We start from the raw sequence: 12,187 nt of genomic DNA on the forward strand, positions 1-12,187 counted from the left end.
TCCTGTTTTGGTGCAGTGGAAGTTGATGCTGCTCCTGCTTTGAAATTCCGAAAGGGACGAAAATTAGACTGTCTAGCCTTAGCTTTGGCTTTGTCTTGAGGCAGGGCGTGGCCCTTACCTCCTGTAATGTCAGCGATAATTTCTTTCAAACCGGGCCCAAATAAAGTTTGCCCCTTGAAAGGTATATTAAGTAATTTGGACTTAGAAGTTACATCAGCTGACCAGGATTTTAGCCACAGCGCCCTACGTGCCTGAATGGCGAATCCTGAATTCTTAGCCGTAAGTTTGGTTAAATGTACTACGGCCTCCGAAATGAATGAATTAGCTAGTTTAAGGACTCTAAGCCTGTCCGTAATGTCGTCCAGGGTAGCTGAACTAAGGTTCTCTTCCAGAGACTCAATCCAAAATGCTGCCGCAGCCGTAATCGGCGCGATGCATGCAAGGGGTTGCAATATAAAACCTTGTTGAACAAACATTTTCTTAAGGTAACCCTCTAATTTTTTATCCATTGGATCTGAAAAAGCACAGCTATCCTCCACCGGGATAGTGGTACGCTTAGCTAAAGTAGAAACTGCTCCCTCCACCTTAGGGACCGTTTGCCATAAGTCCCGTGTGGTGGCGTCTATTGGAAACATCTTTCTAAATATTGGAGGGGGTGAGAACGGCACACCGGGTCTATCCCACTCCTTAGTAACAATTTCAGTTAGTCTCTTAGGTATAGGAAAAACGTCAGTACTCGCCGGTACCGCAAAGTATTTATCCAACCTACACAATTTCTCTGGTATTGCAACAGTGTTACAATCATTGAGAGCCGCTAAAACCTCCCCTAGTAATACACGGAGGTTCTCCAATTTAAATTTAAAATTTGAAATATCTGAATCCAATCTGTTTGGATCAGAACCATCACCCACAGAATGAAGCTCTCCGTCCTCATGCTCTGCAAGCTGTGACGCAGTATCAGACATGGCCCTAGTATTATCAGCGCACTCTGTTCTCACCCCAGAGTGATCACGCTTGCCTCTTAGTTCTGGTAATTTAGCCAAAACTTCAGTCATAACAGTAGCCATATCTTGTAATGTTATCTGTAATGGCCGCCCAGATGTACTAGGCGCCATAATATCACGCACCTCCCGGGCGGGAGATGCAGGTACTGACACGTGAGGCGAGTTAGTCGGCATAACTCTCCCCTCGCTGTTTGGTGAAATTTGTTCAATTTGTACAGATTGGCTTTTATTTAAAGTAGCATCAATACAGTTAGTACATAAATTTCTATTGGGCTCCACCTTGGCATTGGAACAAATGACACAGATATCTTCCTCTGAATCAGACATGTTTAACACACTAGCAATAAACTTGCAACTTGGTTACAATCTTATTTAACAAAAACGTACTGTGCCTCAAAGAAGCACTAAACGATTAAATGACAGTTGAAATAATGAACTGAAAGACAGTTATAGCATCAATCCTTAAAAACAACACAACTTTTAGCAAAGGTTTGTTCCCATTAGTAAAGTAACAATAATTAAATTTGAAACATAAAAATTACAGAGCAACGTTTTTTAATCACAGTCAATATATAAGTCTCACAGCTCTGCTGAGAGAATCTACCTCCCTCCAAAGAAGTTTGAAGACCCCTGAGATCTGTTAGAGATGAACCGGATCATGCAGGAAATACAAGAGTAACTGACTGGAATTTTTTGATGCGTAGCAAAGAGCGCCAAAAAACGGCCCCTCCCCCTCACACACAGCAGTGAGAGAGAAACGAAACTGTCACAATTAAAACAAGCAACTGCCAAGTGGAAAAATAATGCCCAAATATTTATTCACTCAGTACCTCAGAAAATGCAAACGATTCTACATTCCAGCAAAAACGTTTAACATAATAAATACCTATTAAAAGGTTTAATGTACTTTTAACAGAGTAATTCCGGTGAAATACCATCCCCAGAATACTGAAGTGTAGAGTATACATACATGTCATTATAACGGTATGGCAGGATTTTCTCATCAATTCCATTCAGAAAATAAAAACTGCTACATACCTCAATGCAGATTCATCTGCCCGCTGTCCCCTGATCTGAAGCTTTTACCTCCCTCAGATGGCCGAGAAACAGCAATATGATCTTAACTACTCCGGTTAAAATCATAGTAAAAACTCTGGTAGATTCTTCTTCAAACTCTGCCAGAGAGGCAATAACACGCTCCGGTGCTATTGTAAAATAACAAACTTTTGATTGAAGTTATAAAAACTAAGTATAATCACCATAGTCCTCTCACACATCCTATCTAGTTGCTGGGTGCAAGAGAATGACTGGGAGTGACGTAGAGGGGAGGAGCTATATGCAGCTCTGCTGGGTGAATCCTCTTGCATTTCCTGTTGGGGAGGAGTTATATCCCAGAAGTAATGATGACCCGTGGACTGATCACACATAACAGAAGAAATCAAGCGTTCAATCTCCAAGCAGTCGGCTGCAGAGAAACTAGATTAGGGTGATGGAAGGGTCCCTGAATGAGAAGGTCCTGTCTCAATGGAAGCTTCCACGGTGGCAGAGAGGACATGTCCACCAAGTCAGCATACCAAGTCCTGCGAGGCCACGCAGGAGCAATGAGAATCACCGAAGCCCTCTCCTGCTTGATCCGAGCGATCACCTGGGGAAGGAGAGCAAACGGTGGAAACACATAAGCTAGGTTGAACGACCAAGGCACTGCCAAGGCATCTATCAGTTCGGCCTGAGGATCCCTGGACCCGTATCTCGGAAGCTTGGCATTCTGACGAGATGCCATAAGATCCAACTCTGGTCTGCCCCACCTGAGAATCAGGGTGGCAAAGACCTCCGGATGGAGTTCCCATTCCCCCGGATCAAACGTCTGTCTGCTCAAAAAATCCGCTTCCCAGTTGTCCACTCCTGGGATGTAGATTGCTGAAAGATAAGAGTGAGCCTCCGCCCACCGAATTATCTTGGATACTTCAGTCATCGCTAAGGAACTCATTGTTCCTCCCTGATGATTGATGTAAGCCACAGTCGTGATGTTGTCCGACTGAAATCGGATGAATTTGGCCGAAGCCAAATTAGGCCAAGCCTGAAGTTCATTGAATATTGATTGGAAGTAGAGACTCCGACCGAGTCCACATACCCTGAGCCTTCAGGGAATTCCAGGATGCACCCCATCCTAGTAAACTGGCGTCCGTTGTCACTATCACCCATAAGGGTCTGCGGAAGCATGTCCCTTGGGACAGATGATCCTGCGACAACCACCAAAGAAGAGAGAGAGTCTCTTGTCTCCTGATCCAGATCTATCTGAGGAGACAAATTCGCATAATCTCCATTCCACTGTCTGAGCATACTCAGTTGTAGAGGTCTGAGATGAAAACGAGCAAACGGGATGATGTCCATTGCCGCCACCATCAATCCAATTACCTCCATGCACTGAGCCACTGATGGCCGAGGATTGGACTGAAGGGATCGACATGTATTCAGAATCTAACTTTCTGACTTCCGTCAAGAAGATTTTCATGGATATAGAGTCTATTAGAGTTCCCAGGAAGGTAACCCTTGTCTGTGGAACTAGAGAACTCTTTTCTAGATTCACCTTCCACCCGTGAATCCTTCAATCAGAATATCGTCCAGAAAAGGCGCCACTGCAATGCCCCACGGTCTGAGAACTGCCAGCAGAGACCCTAGAACCTTCGTGAAGATCCTGGGTGCCGTGGCCAGTCCGAAAGGAAGGGTCACGAACTGAAAATGTTTGTCCAGAAAGGCAAACTTCAGGAACTGGTGATGATCTCTGTGGATAGGAATATGAAGATATGCATCCTTTAAGTCCACGGTAGTCATATATTGACTCTCCTGGATCAATGGAAGAATTGTCCGAATAGTCTCCATCTTTAAGGATGGAACTCTGAGAAACTTGTTTAGACTCTTGAGATCTAAAATGGGTCGGAACGTTCCCTCTTTTTTGGGAACTACAAAGATTTGAGTAAAACCCTTGCCCCTGTTCCTGTATTGGAACGGGACAAATTACTCCCATAGTGGAGAGGTCTTTTACATAACTTAAGAACGCCTCTTTTTATCTGGTCTACAGACAATCGTCAAAGAAGAAACCTTCCCCTTGGGAAGGAATTTTTTAACTCCAACTGATACCCTTGAGACACGATCTCTAGTGTCCATGGGTCTTGAACGTCTCGTATCCATGCGTGGACAAAGAGAGAAAGTCTGCCCCCTACTAGATCCGGTACCGGATCGGGGGCCGCCACTTCATGCTGTTTGGGAGCAGCAGCGGGCTTCTTGGGTTATTTACCCTTGTTCCAAGCCTGGTTGGGTCTCCAGATGGACATACTTACCAAACATACTTACCAAAAAGACACCCATCCACATATAGCAGATAGCCAAACCAGTACTGAAACAGTTATCAGTAGAGGTAATGGTATATGAGAGTATATCGTTGATCTGAAAAGGGAGGTAGGAGATGAATCTCTATGACAGATAACAGAGAATCTATGAAATAGACCCCCGTAAGGAAAATCATTGCATTCAATAGGTGATACTCCCTTAACATCCCTCTGACATTCGCTGTACTCTGAGCGGAATCAGGCTTCAAAATGCTGAGAAGCGCATGTCAACGTAGAAATCTTAGCACAAACTTACTTCACCACCTCCATAGGAGGCAAAGTTTGTAAAACTGAATTGTGGGTGTGGTGAGGGGTGTATTTATAAGCATTTTGAGGTTTGGGAAACTTTGCCCCTCCTGGTAGGATTGTATATCCCATACGTCACTAGCTCATGGACTCTTGCCAATTACATGAAAGAAAGGCACATACCTGCAATCCAGCTGTTTGGCAGGGAGACAGCTCATCTGGTGTCTAAGGACACAAACTCCTTACAGAGACCTGTGGAAAAAAGAAAGAACAGAGTAACTCTGGCTTTCTATACCTATTGCAGCAATATGTTAGGAAGTTGTGAGGTTGTGCTTACTTTGTTTCCTAACTGCTTTTAAAGCCACCACTACTCTACTGAAGAGATTAACGTGGATTACATCTTAACCCCAAATATTGCTTGAAGCGAAAAGCAAAAAGAAATTGAGTTTTTCTTCAGACACCAAAACCTCACCTCCTCCAATGACAGAGGCAAAGAGAATGACTGGGAATTATTGGTAGAGTAGTGACATTTAACAGCTTTGCTGTGGTGCTCTTTGCCGCCTCCTGCTGGCCAGGAGTGACATTCCCCACTAATAAATTGAATGATGTTGTGGACTCTCCATATCTTAGGAAAGAAAGGAAGAAATAATGTTGCATTCAAACCATTTAATTCAGTATTTAAATTTAATTCAGTATTTATACTAATCAAAATGTTATCCACAGTCCTATTCGAATATTAGATTTGCTTCCTGTCTACTTTCAATAGGCAGCAGTTTCCATGTGTTGCCCGTCTTTACGTCCTCTACATATACTACTCCCCTTGCCACCAATGTGAGAAAAAGAAAAATGCCATGAGGGATATTCTCATGAATGAAGACCTGACATCCACAAGCAGCACTTCTTTAAGTCAGAGGGGTATCTGGGCCCTTATAATAGAATGTGTGAACTGGAATTACAATCTTTATTCTACTACTTAGGAGGGAAATAAAAAAAAAACAAAAAAAACATTAGGATGGAGAAGAAGTATAGGTCCTACTACTATACTCTACAAAGTCCGAAAAACAGGCACATATTGGTGAAAATGCCCACTGATAACTTACCTTCTCAACATAGGTAGGAGACACATTATAATTTTAAATGACACTTTCAAAATGAGAATACACAAATTACAACTAACCTGATCAAAAAGCAGTCGCAGCTGACGCTCAGACTCTCCAACCCATTTACTTAAGCAGTCAGCACCCTTCCTCATGAAGAAAGCCACTCTTCTGTCACCAACACTGCATTCGTTGGCTAAGGCCCTGGCCACCAAAGTCTTACCTGTACCAGGTGGCCCATAGAACAAGCAGCCTCTGCAAATATAGCACAAAAATAAAAAAATATCAAACCACTGAATAGTTAGCTAAAGGGCTATAAATAACAATTTACATAAATAAGTAATTTTACTAGTTAATCTAGAAACATAAATTATGCTTACCTGATAATTTCATTTCTATCGAGGGGAGGAGAGACCACGGCTTCATTCATTACTGTTGGGAATTAAGAACCTGGCCACCAGGAGGAGGCAAAGACACCCCAGCCAAAGGCTTAAATACCACCCCCACTTCCCTCAGTCATTCTGCCGAGGGAACAAGGAACAGTAGGAGAAACATCAGGGAATAAATGGTGCCAGAAGATTAATTAAATTTAGGTCCACCCATCGGAGATACGGGCGGGAGACGTGGATGGAAATCGATGGAAATTAAATTATCAGGTAAGCATAATTTATGTTTTCCATCTAAAGGGGAGGAGAGTCCATGGCTTCATTCATTACTGTTGGGAACATATACCCAAGCTCTAGATGACACTGAATGAAACCAGGAGGGTAAAAAGGCAGACCCTAATCTGAGGGCACCACAGCCTGTAAAACCTCTACCCCAAAAACAGCTTCCGCAGAAGCAAAAGCGTCAAATTTGTAAAACTTTGTAAAAAGTGTGCAAGGAGGACCAGGTAGCCGCTTTACAAATTTTCTCCATAGAGGCCTCATTTTTGAAGGCCCAAGACAAAGCCACAGCTCTAGTTTAATGAGCCGTGATCCTTTGAGGAGGCTTATGTCCCGCTGTCTCATAGGCCAAGCGAATCAAGCTCCTCAACCAAAAGGACAAAGAAGTAGAAGAGGCTTTCTGCCTCTTGCGCTTCCCTGAATACACCACAAGAGATGTAGACTGTCTGAAATCCTTTGTAGCCTGAAGATAGAACTTCAGGGCACAAACCAAATCAAGATTATGAAGCAACCTCTCCTTAGAAGAAGGGTTAGGACACAAAAAAGAAAGACCATTTCCTGATTGATGTGACAGTTGGACACCACCTTGGGAAGAAACCCCAAACTAGTGCGAAGCACAGCCTTATCCGAATGAAAAACCAGATAAGGGGGCTGACATTGCAAGGCAGACAGTTCAGATACTCTGTGCCATCATGCAATGGCCAACAGGAAAAAGGAAATTTATGCTTACCCGATAAATTTATTTAATTTTACGATATGACGAGTCCACGGATTTCATCCTTACTTATGGGATATCGCCTCCTGGTCAGCAGGAGGAGACAAAGAGCACCACAGCAGAGCTGTATATATAGCTCCTACCTTCCCTCCCACTCCAGTCATTCGACCGAAGTTAGGAAGAGAAAGGAAAAGCCAAAGGTGCAGAGGTGACTGAAGTTTAATATAAAAACCTGTCTGAAATTGACATGGCGGGCCGTGGACTCGTATCGTAAAAGAAATAAATTTATCAGGTAAGCATAAATTTCCTTTTCTTTAACAAGATATGACGAGTCCACGGATTTCAACCTTACTTATGGGATACAATACCAAAGCTATAGGACACGGATGAAAGGGAGAGACAAGACAGGAACCTAAACTGAAGGCACCACTGCTTGAAGAACCTTTCTCCCAAAAACAGCCTTGTACGAGGCAAAAGTGTCAAATTTGTAAAATTTGGAAAAAGTGTGAAGAGACGATCAAGTTGCAGCCTTGCAAATCTGCTCAACATAAGCATAATTTTTAAATGCCCATGAGGAAGCCACAGCCCTAGTGGAATGAGCAGTAGCTCTCTCAGGAGGCTGCTGTCCAGCAGTCTAATAAGCAAGACGGATGATACTCTTCAGCCAAAAAGAAAGAGGCAACCGTAGCTTTCTGGCCCCTACGTTTTCCATAAAAAACAAAAATAATGAAGATGATTGACGAAAATCCTTAGTCGCCTGCAAGTAAAACTTGAGGGCACGAACCACGTCTAAGTTATGTAACAGACGCTCCTCCTTAGAAGAAGGATTAGGACACAAGGAAGGAACAACAATTTCCTGATTAATATTCTTATTAGAAACAACCTTAGGAAGGAAACCAGGTTTGGTACGCAAGACCACCTTATCAGAATGGAAAATAAGATAAGGAGAATCACATTGTAAATCTGAAAGCTCAGAAACTCTGCGAGCAGAAGAAATAGCAACCAAAAATAAAACTTTCCAAGATAACAACTTAATATCTATGGAATGCATAGGTTCAAACGGAACCCCTTGAAGAACATTAAGAACTAAATTCAAACTCCACGGAGGAGCAATTGGTCTAAACACAGGCCTGATTCTAGTCAGAGCCTGACAAAAAGATTGAACATCTGCCAGACGTTTGTGTAACAGAATAGACAAAGCAGAAATCTGTCCCTTTAAGGAACTTTCTGATATCCCTTTCTCCAATCCTTCTTGGAGAAAAGATAAAATCCTGGGAATCCTAATCCTACTCCATGAGTAGCCCTTGGATTCGCACCATTAAAGATATTTACGCCATATCTTATGGTAAATCTTTCTAGTAACAGGCTTACGTGCCTGAATCAAGGTATCAATGACCGAATCAGAGAACCCTCGCTTAGATAAAATAAAGCGTTCAATCTCCAAGCAGTCAGCTGCAGACAAACTAGATTTGGGTGATGGAAGGGTCCCTGAATGAGAAGGTCCTGCCTCAATGGAAGCTTTCACGGTGGCAGAGAGGACATGTCCACCAGATCCGCATACCAAGTCCTGCGCGGCCACGCAGGAGCGATTAGAATTACCGAAGCCCTCTCCTGTTTGATCCGTGCAATCACCCGGGGAAGGAGAGCAAACTGTGGTTGAACGACCAAGGCACTGCCAAGGCATCTATCAGTTCGGCCTGAGGATCCCTGGACCTGGATCCGTATCTTGCGAGCTTGGCATTCTGACGAGACACCATCAGATCCAACTCCGGTCTGCCCCACCTGAGAATCAGAGTGGCAAAGACCTCTGGATGGAGTTCCCATTCCCCCGGATGAAACGTCTGTCTGCTCAGAAAGTCTGCTTCCCAGTTGGCCACTCCTGGGATGTATTTTGCTGACAGATAACAAGAGTGAGCCTCCGCCCACCGAATTATCTTGGATACTTCTGTCATCGCTAAGGAACTCCTTGTTCCTCCCTGATGATTGATGTAAGCCACAGTTGTGATGTTGTCCGACTAAAACCAGATGAATTTGGCCGAAGCCAACTGAGGCCAAGCCTGAAGCGCATTGAATATCGCTCTTAACTCCAGAATATTGATTGGGAGTAGAGACTCCAACCGACTCCACACACCCTGAGCCTTCAGGGAATTCCAGACTGCACCCCAACCTAGTAGACTGGCATCCGTTGTCACCATCACCCATGAGGGTCTGCGGAAGCACGTCCCTTGGGACAGATGAACCTGCGACAACCACCAAAGAAGAGAGTCTCTTGTCTCCTGATCCAGATCTATCTGAGGAGACAAATTTGCATAATCTCCATTACACTGTCTGAGCATGCTCAGTTGTATTAGTCTGAGATGAAAACAAGCAAACTGAATGATGTCCATTGCCGCCACAATCAGTCCAATTACCTCTATGCACTGAGCCACTGAAGGCCGAGGATTGGACTGAAGGGCTCTGCATGTATTCAGAATCTTTAACTTTCTGACCTCCGTCAAGAAGATTTTCATGGATACAGAATCTATTAGCGTTAACAGGAAAGGAACCCTTGTCTGTGGAATTAGTGAACTTTTTCTAGATTCACCTTCCACCCGTGAGTCCTTAGAAAGGACAGAACCATGTCGGTATGAGACTTTGTCAGCTGATAAGACGACGCCTGGATCAGAATATCGTCCAGATAAGGCGCCACTGCAATGCCCGCGGTCTGAGAACCACCAGTAGAGACCCTAGAACCTTAATGAAGATCCTGGGTGCCGTGGCCGCGCCGAAGGGTAGAGCCACGAACTGAAAATGTTTGTCCAGAAAGGAAAATCTTAGGAACTGGTGATCTTTGTGGATAGGAATGTGAAGGTATGCATCCTTTAAATCCACGGTAGTCATATATTGACCCTCCTGGATCAATGGAAGAATTGTCAGAATAGTCTGAGAAACTTGTTTAGACTCTTGAGATCTAAAATGGGTCGGAACGTTCCCTCTTTTTTGGGAACCACGAAAAGATTTGAGTAAAACCCCTGTTCCAGAAGTGGAACGGGACAAATTACTCCCATAGTGGAGAGGTCTTTTACACAACGTAAGAAAGCCTCTTTTTAACAGGTCTACAGACAATCGTGAAAGGAGGAACCTTCCCCTTGGGAAGGAATTTTTGAACTCCAACTGATACCCTTGAGACACGATTTCCAGTGTCCAAGGATCCTGAACGTCTCTTATCCATGCGTGGACAAAGAGAGAAAGTCTGCCCCCTACTAGATCCGGTCCCGGATCGGGAGCCGTCCCTTAATGCTGTCTTGGGAGCAGCAGCGGGCTTCTTGGGTTGTTTACCCTTGTTCCAAGCCTGGTTGGGTCTCCAGACGGACTTGGCTTGTGCAAAATTCCCTTCCTAGCGGAAGAGGCAGAGGGGACTCCCTCGAAATTTCGAAAGGAACGAAAATTACTGTCTACCCCTCTGCTTAGAAGTCTTATCCTGAGGTAGGATATGACCCTTACCTCCCTTTATGTCAGAAATGATCTCTTTCAAGTCAGGCCCGAATAGGGTCTTACCTTTGAAAGGAATAGCCAAAAGCTTGGATTTAGAAGACACATCCGCAGACCAAGATTTTAACCATAAGGCTCTGCGTGCTAAAATGGAAAAACCTGCATTCTTAGCCGCCAATTTGACGATTTGGAAAGCGGCATCTGTAACAAAAGAATTCGCCAGCTTAAGGGCCTTAATTCTATCCATTATTTCCTCTAAAGAAGTCTCAGTCTTAAGAGACTCTTCTAAGGCATCAAACCAAAATGCGGCCGCAGTTGTAACTGGGACAATGCAGGCCGTCGGTTGTAATAGAAACCCTTGATGAATAAATAGCTTTTTTAGAAGACCCTCCAACTTTTTCTCCATATGGTCTTTGAAAGCACAACTGTCCTCAATAGGGATAGTCGTACGCTTAGCCAGGGTAGATATAGCTCCCTCCACCTGAGGGACCGTCTGCCAAGAATCCTGAACGGTGTAAGCTATAGGGTACATTTTCTTAAAGGTAGGGGAAGGTGAAAACGGAATACCCGGTCTTTCCCATTCCCAAGTAATAATCTTACACAATTTCTCTGGTGGTACCACAATAGAGTCACAATCATCCAGAGTCAGCAAAACCTCCCGCAACAACAGACGGAGGTGTTCAAGCTTAAATCTGAAGGACATTACGTCCGAATCTGTCTGGGGTAATGCACTTCCTGAATCAGACAATTCCCCTTCAGATAGTCTCCCTACCTCCCAATTCAGAGCCCTGGGAGTGTACATCAGAGATCGCCATCAAAGAGTCAGAAGTCGCCTGGACCACCTGGTCCGCTCTTCTACTAAGTTTGCCTTGCAACACTGGCAACTTAAACAAAACTTCTGTAAGAATAAATGACATAACTGCCGCCATATCCTGCAGAGTAAATGAGGTGGCCGCAGTTGATGGCGCCTGAGCGGGTGTTAAAGGCTGTGACGCTTGGGGAGAAAGTAGCGGCATACCCTGAGTCATCAAGCTGAGAAACATCCATAGAGCTATTTGCATTAAAGAAAATTTGTTCTTTAAAAACTGTAGAGCCCTCTCAGTACAGGAGAGACAAAATGTAAGAGGGGGTTCCACATTGGCAGCTAAGCACATAGAACAAGTCTGTTCCAGTAGGTCAGCCATAAAAAGAAAAACAAGAGCAATATTGGTCGTGTCAGATATATGAAATAACAAAAAAAAAAAAAAAAAAGTACTGTGCCTTTAAATTTTAAAACGACACATTTTCAATACAATGTGAAACAATAAGTTTTTTTACTGTAAAAGTGTAACAAACAAGCAATATGCAGTTGCTATACCAAATATATTTACATCTTAGGTTATTATAGTCCCCTTTGTATTGCGACTAAAAACAGAATTTATGCTTACCTGATAAATTACTTTCTCCAACGGTGTGTCCGGTCCACGGCGTCATCCATTACTTGTGGGAAATATTCTCCCCCACAGGGAAAGGCAAGGAGAGCACACAGCAAGAGCTGTCCATATAGCTCCGCCCCCCAGTCATTCGACCGACGGTTAGGAGAAAAAGGAGAAACTATAGGGTG

At 43.8% G+C, this 12,187-nt stretch overlaps 1 protein-coding gene across 1 annotated transcript in view; it reads right to left on the minus strand.

Moving 5' to 3' along the window:
* The window catches only part of LOC128661715 (ATPase family AAA domain-containing protein 2), a gene marked incomplete at its 5' end in the record, with an annotated part of 87,207 nt that extends 81,219 nt beyond the window's left edge, over window positions 1–5,988 (minus strand). The window contains 1 exon segment of the mRNA XM_053715938.1: window positions 5,814–5,988. Within this exon segment, the coding sequence (XP_053571913.1) occupies window positions 5,814–5,888 (75 nt within the window).
* Window positions 5,989–12,187: the final 6,199 nt, after the last annotated feature.

The sequence above is a fragment of the Bombina bombina genome, chromosome 5 (assembly GCF_027579735.1).
Source record: "Bombina bombina isolate aBomBom1 chromosome 5, aBomBom1.pri, whole genome shotgun sequence".
NCBI classification, from domain to species: domain Eukaryota; kingdom Metazoa; phylum Chordata; class Amphibia; order Anura; family Bombinatoridae; genus Bombina; species Bombina bombina.